This window comes from Podarcis erhardii, assembly GCF_964252035.2.
Source record: "Podarcis erhardii genome assembly, chromosome: 5".
Lineage (NCBI taxonomy): Eukaryota > Metazoa > Chordata > Lepidosauria > Squamata > Lacertidae > Podarcis > Podarcis erhardii.
In genome coordinates this window covers 23,752,107-23,766,243 of record NC_138509.1, presented here as the reverse complement: position 1 = coordinate 23,766,243, position 14,137 = coordinate 23,752,107, and the positions used below count along the sequence as shown (strand labels likewise).

At 42.1% G+C, this 14,137-nt stretch overlaps 1 protein-coding gene across 14 annotated transcripts in view; it reads left to right on the top strand.

The window, feature by feature from the left end:
- Nucleotides 1-14,137, top strand: part of LDB3 (LIM domain binding 3) — a 148,682-nt gene that overhangs the window by 105,413 nt on the left and 29,132 nt on the right. For 7 of the 14 annotated variants that reach the window (XM_081861172.1, XM_081861164.1, XM_081861175.1 and 4 more), the window contains 2 exons: nucleotides 7,539-7,574; nucleotides 9,893-10,099. The exons of 3 other annotated variants lie outside the window; for them this stretch is intronic. In XM_081861172.1, the coding sequence (XP_081717298.1) occupies nucleotides 7,539-7,574; nucleotides 9,893-10,099 (243 nt within the window). Of the gene's footprint in view, nucleotides 1-7,538; nucleotides 7,575-9,892; nucleotides 10,100-12,574; nucleotides 12,639-14,137 lie in introns of those variants that run through there. 4 more of the 14 variants (XM_081861166.1, XM_081861165.1, XM_081861177.1 and 1 more) reach the window with 2 other exon arrangements.

The window sequence follows — 14,137 nt, the reverse complement described above, 5'->3', positions numbered from 1 at the left end:
CTGTGTGCCTCATTATTCTCCCATTGTGCTTTTATTTAATCCCCAACACCTTGCCTTTTCCGTAGGGGAAATTGAATATGATAGTTTCACAGTTGCATTTCAAATCACCCCATCTCTCCCTCTCGCATTCTTGCCAGTTATAAGTCCCAGTTGTATCCATGACAGTTAAGGAAGGCTTCTTTCGGGAGGAAGCGTGGGTAGAAATTTAGCTGGTAAGTTAATTTTTAAAAATGGCACATGCTTGGGCAGAGGATGATAAAACACTGCAGTCAATGTTCTAAAACAGAACCCTGAGAGACCACTGTGGTCGGGGACATCCCTGGTGGGACTGGGCCAGGGAGAGGGGCTGGGGCCAGACCTGGCCTTGTGCTTGGATGGGGAGGGGGCATGTTGAGTGCCACAGCCAGAAGCCCATCTGTCTCTCACCCACCCAAGGAGGGTCTCTGCCTTCTGAGTTCCTAGAACAAGGCAGGGAGGGAGGTGGGGGGGGGCTTACTGCCATTCTCACCAGTAAAGGAGAAGGAAAGGGGGAAATGTTAGTTGGGGGGGGGAGGTGAGGAGAGGAAGAGGGGTGGCAGAGCAGGGGGAGGTCATGGCAATGGGGTACACACAGTGTGATTTGCCCTGGGCCCTTCACCCCCTTAGAACCAGCCCTGATTGTGCTGACTGTCGCTGAGAGTAAATGCTTTCTGAGAAAACCCCAATGAGGACATCATGGACGCTTCAGATGTATGCTTCTGAATTGCAAGCTGAATTGTGGGCTAAGGGCACAAGGTGTTTAGGAAGATGGTGCTGCTTTGGTGTAAAGACTACCTTGCAAACATTCCACAGGAGAGGAAACGCTTGCGGCTTTTGATGTAAAAGTATACAGAAAAGGCAATTGCTTCCACGGGGACAAATAGTGCAGCTTTGGTAGCTCTTACCAAGAGGAGGGATTATTGCTATCAGGATCAAGCCAGACATCTCTACAACTCTTTACCAAGTCTTTATTGGATTCTGGATCAGAGTCCTGGATGAGAGTTCAGGTACTTTCCTACATTGTTAACTTTGCTTCCTGTTTGGACCAGTGGAAGAGGCTTCCACTAGGATTGTTTCTGTGCCATGTTGAAGCTTTCAAGATTGAAAGCCAAACCCATTTCTCTTTAATGCATCCCGCTGGCCAAAGCAAACTATTCAGGGTATACCTACACTATAAACTTAATTTCTAAATCATTTTCGCCACTGTGGCTTCCCACCCCATTCCCAAAGAATCCTGGGAACTGTCAATTGCTGGCGATGTTGAGATCTCTCTGTTCTCAGAACTAGAGTTCCCTAGGGAGATGACTCTTAAGCCATTTTTAATCTGTCTGCAGATATACCCTCATTATTGGCCTGCATCAAGCCAGTGCTTTCATTTGCCTTAACATTATATTCAGGGCTGTGTAAGTTCTTAATTTTGTGCAAATGCAGAAAGGGCACCAAATTTTATAGAGAGTATCAAATTAAGTGTACTGAGAACTTTGGTCTTCATTTTTATTTTTATTTTTCCTAAAAAGGCAATTTTCTGGCCCATGTGAGTATAAGTTTGGGCTTGTTTTTTAATTTAAAAAGTGTGGGAAATGCCTGATGAAATATCAAATCAAAAGGGGGGGGCTACTTAGTGCCTCCCATTGTCAAGAACCAGATCCTATAAAGCTTTTAGACCCTGCATTCTCTACGACTGATTATGAAAATAAGCAAATACATATATATATAAATTGGTATGGGTTGCAGCCTTCCATTTTTCTTGGAGCAAAATTCCAGCGATCTTGGAGGAGAATTTTAATTTTAGAAAACGACCAGAAATAAAGAGCACACAGCCCTGACTAAATTAATTAATGTTGCAGAAATGAATCTCTGGCATTGACTTGAGTTGACTGGCTTTCCTTATCGCTGGCTATTAGCACGTGAGTTTATAGTAGTTTTCTGCCACATTGTTTTGTTTCCGATGTAGCATTTTGTTGTCTTTCCATCTGCACTAACCACAATGCCTTCTGACAAACGTCGGCTTTGCAAGCTAATATTGTGGCAAAGTATATGTTGTTCATTTTGGCAAACGCTGCTTCTGTTTCTTAACTTTTCATGCCTGAGGGGAAAGGGCAACTTTTCTGCCCCCTGCCCTGATCACAACATTATTCAGAGTAAGGTGGCAAAATGAAACCGGGGTGTTCTGTCTTCTACTGCCTGCAGTTGAACCATCCAGCATTTGCCTGTCTCATTCTGCCTGAGGCTCTGCCCATTAGAACAATGATGGGTAACCCTTCAAAGTCTGAAAGATGCATTCTCCCAGTCTCTCCTGGGGTGCTGCCTATCAGAGGGGCCAGAGGCACAGCTCTGTGGAGCACCAAGAAATGTGACGCCTTTGTACACCCACACAAAAGTCAGAAGTTTCTACATTTGCATGTGTGCATCGCCCCACTCCTTACCCAAACAAGCAAGATCAGTTGCAGCCAATGACATATTTTAGTTAGATGCGGGCGGAAAGAGGGAATGGGGCAGGGTCATTGAGGGAGGGTGCTGTGCCTGAGAGGTCCTAGGGAGAGTCCCAAAGATTGGATACAGAGGCCTGGATGGCCACATTTGGCCCTGGCCCTGAGATAATGCCACAACTTGGTAGAATGAGTCCCATTCTGCACATATAACAGCAACCTAATTGTTGCTTCTAATGAAATAAAACCATACTGTCCAAAGCATTCTCTCTCCTGTACCAATCTTATAATGTAATATCTGACTACTAGGCTCAAAGGTTTTTCACTAATTACACTAGGGATTGCTTGGCCCATTATATTCACTTAATACAAGGCTAGGTATCATTATCCCCAAACATTATCTAAAGTCTTGTTTGTAGTCTTTGGCTGGATCTAGACACATCAAAGAAGCGTTTCGGTTAAATGTGTTGTCACAGTGTTATAATGCATATACAATGCATATAAGACGCTTTTTCTTTACCAATCTAGCTGAGTTCTTTGTCATGATAAAGAGCCAAAGGGGGGTGGGGTGGGAAACAGTGCATAATAAATCAGAAAATAGATGGCAGTAGCAAGTAGATCAACTGCAGCCAAATGGGCTGGTTCTCATATGCTTGATTGTTCAGCACTTGAACACCATCAGCTGAATGTGTGAACAAACTATTGAAAAGCACTGTGGTTGAGGTGACGTGGAAGTTCTGCCTGTAGTGATTAGTTTTTAATGGCATCTTTGCATATGCAAGTCATTCCTTGGTGCTCTCTAACCATCAAGTGATGAACACGCATGTGTGAACTGGCTCTTGATATCTGCACCAGAAAGCACTTATAGCTCAGTAGCTGGGTTCATAGTCAGTAATTTTTGTCCTTCCGTTCGACTGTTTAATATAGCCCATTGCTAGCACATCAAGAAAGATTAACATGTAAAGTTTAAAAACAAAATAGAATAGAGAATTGCTCGTTGAGATCTGCACTTGCTGATTCCTTTTGTCACAACTCTGAATATTTTCCTTTTCTTCTGCATTGCTGTAAGGGACTGTATTTCCCCCCCTGCATTGTTTCATGCCATTCTCTCTCATTTTAAATTTCACAACTCCCCTGCCGTCATCATTCAGTAGCTCCTTTGATACAGACACTTAAAAGAACAATTTCTCTAAGATTCACTTTTCCCCCACTGCAAGATGATGGTTGCCAATGGATGAATTTTGCCACTCAAATAGCTGGCCATCTTTATCACCCTGCCGGGTGGTGTAAAGAATCATGCCTGTCACCTACCTTTCCAGCTTTAAGTGCAAAAGAGTAGCAAAAAAATAAAAATAAAAAATTCCTTACTATTTCTCAGGATGATACAGACGACTAGCATAAGGAGCAAAGTTCCATTGTACTGCGACAGTTTGCTAAGTGATAAATTACCGTTTATATTCGCTCATCATCTTGCAGTGGGCAAAGCTGGTATGTAAGCAGACGACCAGTTTACTGAGTGCACTTGTTAAACAGTTGTCTGTCCTCGGTCACACCTATTTTATTGATCTCCTCCAGTTAGATGCACATAGACCTGGGTGTCACTGCAGCCACCACAAAGGATTGAGGAACCTGACGTTCTGACAGTCACAGAAAGGACTGAGATCCAACAGAGGCTTCCACTGGAAGAAGGGGATGATTTTCACTGATCCCACACTGTTCCAGGAGGGTCCCAGACCCCACAACCCTACAGAACAGCCTTTCAGGGGGGCTGTAGGGGGAAGGAGGAATCAGCCAAAATGGCCGCCCCTCTTCTTCCAGCAGGGATCCCCTGTAAGCAAAATTCTGCTCACGGGATCTCTGGGCCCAAGCTTAAACATCAAAGCCACACATACATAGTGGAAGGCTGAAAATCAAGTTGGAATTGTCACCATTCAGACTAGTTCCATAAGGACCTTGTTACAGGGCGATGCCAAAAATTGCATTGGAACAGGAGCAACAGATATATAAAACAAATTCACCTTCAGGCTAGCATAGCCTACAATGATTCCCACTCCCCGGTGCCTTTTCCATAATTTTAGAGGCCTAATGCTGCTAGAAGCCTAATCTTTGGTCTTGTCTTTGATCTGGATCATTTGCTTTATGTTGCTGTAAATTTGGTTACGTTGGAAATAAACTGCTTCAGATTTCCTCGCACCCCCAAGCTGAATGGGTGTGGAAGTTTATCTTTAAAATGTTTTTTGCATGCCCTTTGGTTCTTGGTATATTATTTTAACACTTCTTTTCGTTCACAGACTACTTTGTCTAACATACACACTCGCACACCACCGAGCCTGATTGCTGTTCTATATGTAACCTTGCAAGTGGATTGATAACTTGGGCTTGCCCATACAGCTTTTATGTGGTATATTATAGCTGCATAACAGGGGATAGGCAACTTTGGTCAGAATTTCTTATTCCCAACTTGAAGTCTAGGGCTGGTTGATACATCTGTGCTGAACACAAATCTCACCTCCCCTGGACTGGCCAGTTTCAGAGGATATACAGATGAAGGGGTTGGTGTAGCCAAAGTACTGCTGTTTCCATGTTTGGAATGCCCCTGCTTCAATGGAAAATAAGTAATGCTTGATTTGGGGACTCCATTCTTATGCTTCAAAATGAAGAATGCATAGCATAGCTAGCTCATGGGCATAGTGACCATCTTCTCATAGTAATAGATCTTCTCAATAGTAATAGATTGGTGGGATATTGTCAGGTGTGCAGTTCCCCTGTGTTTGATATCACGCGCCAGAGCTCCTAAGGAAAAGCTTTATCATTTAAGTGCCTGTTTGACAAAGCAAGAAGGATACTCAATTCTGGAGAGATCCAAAGATGTAAACTGCTGCACCTATGCAATTATTCCAAGAACTAGAAACCAAGCTGAGAGTTAGACGTCAGTGGCAATTAGTACACAATTGGGCACATCACTCTGAAATCTGTATGGAGTCTCTCAACTATTAGGTGTTTCACAAAGGATGGGCATTTTGGAGGAATGTAATACTATACCCCCAGTAATTGGGTGCCATCGCAATGGCTCAGTAATTTATTTAGGTCAATGTATTGGTAGAGCATGGGGTTTACTGGTGAGTATTTAAAAATAAACAAACAATAAAATGGCAGTGTATTTTTTAAAAAAGGATTGACAGTTCTCAAAACTAAAGATCTAAATGGATAAATTTAGTAGGATAAATGTCTATTTATCCTACTGTATATCTGCAAAGCACCTGATTTATAAACACTTCAATTTTAATTAAGTGACCAAGTACATAAGTACATCAGAAACAGGAAACCAAAGTTTCTCTTTAGCTGCTCCCATAACAGTAGTGGTCTTTTATTGCTGTTGATTAAAGGTTCACCGCCTCCAGATTTTGCTGGGCTACCACTCCCATCAACCCCAGCCAGCAGGGCAAGCAGTCAGGAATGATAAGAGTTGTAATCCAGCAACATCTGGAGGGCTGCAGGTTCCCCATGCATTATTTAGATTAGCCATACAGTGGTGCCTCGCAACACGAAAATAATCCGTTCTGCGAGTCTCTTCGTCTAGCGGTTTTTTCGTCTTGCGAAGCATCCCGATTAGCGGATTAGCGCTATTAGTGGCTTAGTGGCTTAGAAAAAGGGGGGGAAAGGGAAAAAACTCGCAAGACTCGCAAGACGTTTTCGTCTTGCGAAGCAAGCCCATAGGGAAATTCGTCTTGCGAAGCGCCTCGAAAAACGGAAAACGCTTTCGTCTAGCGGGTTTTTCGTCTTGCGAGGCATTCGTCTTGCGGGGCACCACTGTACATGTATTCAGCTTGCATTTCGATGCATATCTATAACTAGTTTGCACTTCCTGAACCAAGATGCAGCTGCCCTCGAGATCTACACTTCTCAGAATTTTGTGAAGCGGTTCTCCACCCAAAAAGTGTGCACAAAATACATATATCAATGAAAATAACATTCCAAGCCGCATTGTGGTAGAGGAAGTTGCTTGCGAAAATGTGTATATTAGGCAAATTTATCTACAAAGACTGCACATATTAGAAGAAATACATATGAAAATGCATATTTTTAATGTAGGCTTTAAAGAAACACTTGCTAATGGGTGCAGAAATGGGGCAAACTGAACCGAAAGTTGGGAAACTGAGAGAAACTGAAATTGACAAATTTGTCCATCCCTAATAGCAAGCAGTTACTATCTTCTATGAAGCATTTTGTTCTATGAGAGAAGGGCGGAGGGAACTCATCTTCTAAGACCATGCCTGCCACCTGGAATTTGTATTAAAATAATTAACAGCCTTTGAAAGGAAAGAAAAAGTGTTTCCCACTTAATGGGGGGCACCTTTTGAATTGATTGAATGATTAATTAATTGGTTGATTAATTATCGACTAAGACTTACATTATGCAGACCTACCTGACAGTAAACCCCACTGATCACAATAGGTTGTACTTCTCTGCAAACATGCAGAGAATGTAAACATTTCAACCCTAATTCTTACTCTAGACAGAATATATGCCAATAGATATCCAGTGGGTTCTCTTGACTATCTTATGGGGTGCTTATGCCTAGTTCTCACTGAAATTTCAATCCATTAAATTTTCAGTTACCACTGCAGATGGGGATTCATGGGACTAAATGTTCTTTCATACAACCTACCCCCTCCTCCCCAAAGAAATCCTCAACCCTCCACATAGAAAACTAGCCTGTCAGAAAGAAGGCTTGGCTAGATTAGACCCCTTCTCCTTGTAATCTAGCTTTCTAAGTGCATGGATTTACTAATATTTTGGACAGAAAGACATTGAATTGTTGGAGCTCCCAGCTCCCCTGCAGTCTGAAGTGGGGCAGTCCAGATGCAGGTGTACCACCTAATGAGAAATTAGGCCTGCATTTTAAATTGTTTCCCCTGGTGTTCTCAGGGAGCCCCTTGTCTGTGTTTGGACCCTAGCAAGGGCCCTCCCTGCTTTGCGAACTGCTGGAGTCAGCCATGCACCACCTACCTTTCAGCACAATTCAATAGTTCTCCCACCACAGGAACAATCATTAATTGTATTCATACTATATTCCCCTCCTTCCACAGTGGCAAGAAAAATGTTGCTGGATCTCCCGAAAACAGGTAATGTGTTTTTGTAGACTTGACTCCCCTGTTTATTACAGATGCTTTCCCTCGGACACAGAATGGTCACACCCAGCAAATAGTTATCCTGCTCATCAGTGGGTTGAAACCCTCTTAACCTTATCCTAGATTTGGGGTTATTTGATTTATGAACTGTTTGAACAGATTAGAATACATGTTTATAGTGGATAAAAAGGGGTATCTGCACTGTGAAACTGTCCTCTAGAAAGAGATTGGTCTTGGTTTCAATCAGGATAGATGTTAACCTTTCAAATGTAAATTCACTGGAATTATGCACCATTTTATTTAGAAGTGTTTTTTCCCCTAAAACTTTCTGGTCAAGTAACAGAATGGTTCTTCTCTTGTGCTTTCATTCTAAATTTCTCTTTGAAAATTTCACAGCTGCGTTAGGAGGGGGACACGTAATAGGGCTGTTTGCAAGTCACACCCATTTCGCTGTTTATTTATTTTTTTTGTACTATACAGCACATGTTACTGCTGAAATATGGTTGGTTCAGCTATCACTGTGCAGCTGGCCTGTGTTCACCATGTATCTCCTCCATTCATGACTCACTGTTTTGCTTTATAACTTAAATCTCTTGCTTTTCAGTATTTGGACCTCCCATTTTACCTGACAGTTAAAGAATGTTATAACAAGTTTCTAGATTTCTCAGTTCTCTGAAGACACTCCTAGGCTGAGTTGGATCCATAAGTGCATCTCTGCAAGCAAAGAGCATCTTCAGCTCATGGAAGTTCACGCCTTGCACAAGAAAATTAAAACCAAATCCATATATATGGATTTGCTTTTAATTAATGTTCTTACTTAATAGACAAACATAAACAGTAAAGTCACCAAATTAATAAAATGACAATTGCAAACAAAAGAAGATATATTAAAAACAATCAAACAAAATACCAAAAACATACATACAACTACAAATCCATAAGTTCTTACGTACAGACTTATGTCACCATATTCTTTAATCCTAATTCCTTTTCTTCTCCAACAGACTTCCATCTTCCTCTAAGTGGATCTATTTTATCTATTTGTTAAAATGCTCCTTTCATCCTTTCTTTATTTCTCCTATTTTCCACATACTATGTTAATAATCCATATTGTGGTTTGCAAAAATTAATCGAAGCAAATCCAAGTTTTTACTTGGGGACACTGGTTTTTTTACATAATCTCTATAGATTCCCCATTTCTTTTGGAATTTTTGGTTAGGTTGTCTCCTAATCGCATCTGTCATTTTTGCCAACTTGATACATTCAAATAGCTTATCCTGGCATTCCTTTTTTGTTGGTACTATTTCACTTTTCCGACTCCAAGCTAATAATAGTCTAGCTGCCGTTGTGGCATATAAAAATATTCTCTTTTTTTCATTCCACCTATTATTATTTTCCTGTTCACACAATAAATTGTCCAGGAGTTTGCACAACTTCATGAGCAACTGGAAGCTTGAGAACTGCTATAGAATCTACCCATTTAAGCACTACAGTATGTGCACTCTTGGACAAGGGATTGTAAAACAAAGCTAGTGGTTATTTTCTTTCTCTTCCCAGTAGTAGAATGTATTTACCATGGAAATATGGCATATTTTCAGATGCTTTTGAATCTATGATGTCAACAAAAATGTCAAAAAAACCCACACTCTTCATTATGAAATCCAGGAGTTTTATTGTATTTATCTTGGCAATTATTATTATTATTATTATTATTATTATTATTATTATTTTACTATTTTTCCATTTTAAGGAGCAACTCGTTGAGCTCTCTCTCACAAAAGCCTTTGAAATTCGGAAGACTTTTATGGGAATTATGCCGGGTGGGTTGTATCCTTGAATGCTCTTCTTTAACACATGGGAAATAGTGACCCTGAGGCAGCTCTACTCCCATGCAACTAGTTCTGCATAAAAACTAGTGGCCCCAAATGCGGATGTGAGTCCACATCAAAAGTTGCACCCTGTCATTCCAGCGGGACCTGGATGACCAGTGCAATATGGTTGTGCATTGAGATGCACACTGTACCTGCCTTGCCTGTACACACGGCAATCTGCTTCTGTGTGCATCTCCTCCCTGCTACATGAGAGCTTTACAACGGGATGCAAAAATGTTTCAAAGCATTGCATCCTACGGTAGATTTACATAGTGGCCATGTAGATCTATGTCCTTTAAGTGCCAGCTCCTTGTTTGGCCTGATTCCAACCCCTTCCCTCCCCAGCCAAGGTCTTGGTTGTTCTTTAAGTTGGAGATGATGCGATTCCCCACCCAATGACCTCTCTTATGCACATGCACCCTTGTAATCTCTGTTGCCCAGCGCTGCAGGTACTGCTCACGATGCACAGTATGCGACGTCAAGTGTTTGGCATTGCCCTAAGTCTTGCAGCACAGATGCCAACACTGACAGAGCTAGAGCAATGGCCTCCAAAGGGTCCGTGAGATTTGGGACTGGTACAAGTCAGAGGGAAGCCAGCTGCCACAGTGCTGGCCAGACAGTCCCTCCTGCTTTCTCCAGTAACCAAAGGTACACTGCACCATGCAACTCCATGACTGACCTGGTTTGGATCTTTGCTTTGGGTTTTGTAATAACCTCTTCTAACTTCTAATGGAACATTCCAATATTTAAAGACTCTCTATACCAGCAGTTCTCAACCTGTGGGTCCCCAGATGCTGTTGGACTACAACTCCCATCATCCCTGAGCTCTGGCCCTGCTAGCTAGGGATGATTGGAGTTGTAGTCCAACAATATCTGGGGACCCACAGGTTGAGAAAGGCTGCTCTATACAGTCTACACACACATACACACACATGATTACAGCAGCTTCACATCTCCAGATTATTGCACATTATTGTATGTGTTGGCCCAGCCTTTGTAAATATGCTCACAGAGGTTGCTAGCCTACAGTTGTTTTGCTAGCCTGCTGTAGGCTGGCAGAGAAGGGGTGGGCAGCAGCATCCCATCTCCTGATCTTGGGTTTCCCTCCTCCTGCAATCTGCTCAGAGGGGCAGAGCTCTCAGCTCCTCCTCCACTAGATTACTCACTCGATGGCATGCAGTTTCTACAAGGTGTGTGCTTAAATACGAGGTTGTGTTAGCCACAGAGAGAAATTAGGTCCAGAATTGGAGCTCCTGCATGAGATTTCCCCCATTCACTTTAGCGGAGGGCACAGTTTCTCAAAAATACTCGGAGTCGAGTGGAAATTTCATGCTCTTTATTCAGCTCATAGTAGCAATGAATGAAACTTTCCCCAAAACGTCTAGCTATATACAGTCATACCTTGGGATCAGTACGCTTAGGGTTAAGCATTTTCGGGTTGCGCTCTGCGGCGACCCGAAAGTAACGGATCACGTTACTTCCGGGTTTCACCGTACGTGCATGCAAAGACCGTCAAAATGATGTCACGCACATGCACAGAAGCGCCGAAATGTGATGCGCGGACACGGGTTATGTTCGCATCCCGAGGTACCACTGTATACATTATTTACACATTGGGCCTCACGTGATTGGCTAATTCCGGGCTGCTCCTGTAGGCTACTCAGGTTGCAGATTCACCTCCTCCAGAAACCTGATTGGCTGCTCCTGCAAGCCAATCAGATCACTGATTCACTTCCACCCGGAGCTGGATTGGGTGGCTCCTGCGGACGAATCAGACTGCTACATTCTGGATCCTATTGTTCTAGGATTCAGCTCAGTACATAAAAGTTTCATTTGTGCAGAGGGATACACAATCAGATTTCTTCACTGAAATGAATAGAGTTCCCATGACTGGGAACCAGGTATGTATTACCATTCCCACACTTGCAAGAAATTACTGAATTTGAGTAAAGAAAAAAAATCTCTGCATCAGGGTTGGCTAACATGTGGCACTCAAAATATTGCTGAACTACAGTTCCCATTATCCTGATTGTTGGCTAATCCTGGCTGTGGCTAATGGGAGTTGGAGCCCACTACAGCTAGAGAGCCACAAGTTAGCCACCCCTGGAGAAATATCGATTTATTTAATTAAATGATTGCCTAAATTGCTTGCCCATCCGTATTTAGTCAAGTTGCAATTTGTTTTAGTTCAAGCTTCTTGCTACTTGTGCTTTGGAGTAAATCCTACTAAAATTAGTGGGGCCTCCAGGGACACATTGAACTGAACTGTAAAGATCAAAAACATTTCCATATGAGTTTCCAAACTATGTTCATTTCCGTCCAAGTTCCCATTCAATACACAGCTTGCAACTTTTACCAGGTTTAAATTTTTACTTGAGAACTAGGTGCAAGTATACATTTATGCATTTCCTAACAGAGAATAACCACAGATGTCCATCATGTGTTCTTTTGCAAGACCACACATGATGACTGGTCATTCTTCTCCATATTACCAGTGTGTTCCCTACTTTGTGCTTAAAAGCTTCAGCATGGGTTTTGTGGGTTTTAAACACAGTTTTTTTTAAAAAAAAATCACCATCTTAACGTGTGCTGGACTGTGCAATTCTGTATGAGAAGTCATCAAGCCTGCCGACAAGTTATGTGTGTCTGTATTTTCACCTGTATGGCACTGTCCTGCTATGTGTTGTATGTTAAGAAACTTGGATTTCCTCTGAAGTTCCCCTTCTAAATATGGGATTTAATAGAAGCTGGTGGAATAGGAAGAACAATCAAGAGGATTTGGCTGGTTCACTCATGCATGTGCTTTACACTACGTCTCACCACTTGTTTCCGCAACACTCGATGGCTTGCAGTTGACCGTGTGAATGGATTCCAACAAAAAGTAAGGAGAGCCCACTGGGTCAGTCCAGCATCCTGTTCTCACAGTGGCCAACCAGCTGCCTTTGGGACCCCACAAGCAGGATCTGAGCCCAATAACACTCCACACACCCCCACCATTTCAGGCTACTCATGTTCAGATGCATCACTGCCTCCACTGTGGACTATTGTGTTGGAAGGAAGGTTTTGTGGTTTTGAATGTTCATTCTGCATTTTAGCTCTGAGGTGGCTCATTCACACACGAAGGTCATCCATTCATGTTGCCGTTATCACCACAATTGATGTGCATGTATGAACCAGCCAATCTACAGGCAGAAGCTAACATGAAAACATCCAATGGCCTGATGTAAGGTTTTCTTGTGCAACTGTCACATAATATGATAGTAGGCTGCTTTTGAAGGCCAGTACAAATGTTTGGGTCTGTTGTGAAGTACAAGATACAAATTTTTTGCATAGTGTTCTGTATAATATCTAATGGCTCATATGAATTCTGGTACAACAGTAATAATTCTAAAACTACATGAAGGGCTGTCAAAACAGCATTTTCACACTGTTTTATATATGTATGTTGATAACTTACCGTACTGATGATCCTGATAGCATCTTTCAACGCTCAACAAGGTATAGAGTTTCAATTCTGTCCATGTGTGGGCACTTAGAATCCAGATAGAATCCACAAAACATCCGTGCCCTGCATCTCTAAAACTTTTGTTAAGAACGGCATGGTGTACATTTGACATAGAAATACTGGGTAAGAGAGAGGGATTGTCCTTTGTGTGAAACAGGGAAAGGAGACTTGGTAAATAACTTACTTGATTCCCCCCCCCCCCGGCAGCTTTTTTTGTTCACCTTCGCTGGAACACACTCCTGCAATTAATAAATGTTTCATACATAAAGTAATCATTTGATACAGCTAACTGGGATATATAGAAATGAAGTCAATGTATATGCTCATTCAGTTTATCCTTCATTCAGAGAGTGTTGTAATCTCTAGGAATGATATCTCAGCACCTTTAAAACTCTTCAAGTCTCTTAAAACAAAACAGAAACCCAATTTTCCTCCCTTCTTCTCTTCCTCCTCCTCTCTATCTCTTTTCCCCCTCCTTTTTCTTCCAACTCCTCATTTTATTGTTTATTCCACCCCCCCCCCCCAATAGCCCTTCAAGACTAATCATTTTGGTTAAGTGCAACCAACTGCTCTAAACCACCTTAGTTTATCGTCATAGTTTGCCCTCATGATCATTAACTATGACTTGGTTTGCATAAGTTTACTATCATCTAATGCTGATCAAGGAAGCTGGGATTTGTGGTCCTATAACATTTGGAGGGTCACAGGTTCCCCATCCCTGGTTGATGTGTTTACACACAACTGATGCCCGTGATATTCTTCCACCCAATTGTCTGGCATATATACTTTTGTATTTTCCATACAAACCAATAAGATGGAATAGCAACTCCTGTTATTTTAGGGGGGTACCCATAACATCTGTGAAGTAGAATATAATGTGTGGCGCTTTAGAATAGTGGGGCTTTGGTGGGCAGAACAGCTTAGAGGGGAGTCAAACTCTGAAATATCTGTGAACAGGCAAAAATACACGCTAATGATTCAAACCAGAAAAGGTTGCATAAGATACAGCAAGAGAGCTTTCAATGGGAAGATCAGTAATGGCAGACAAGGAAACCTGGCCATTGGCGAGGTTCTAGAGCTAGCAAACGGGCAGGATGAGAAAGTCAAGGGACCACTAATTGGATTTTTGTACCTTCAGAAAACCATGTTTCTGTCAAAGTTCAGGAGAACCTGCTCATATC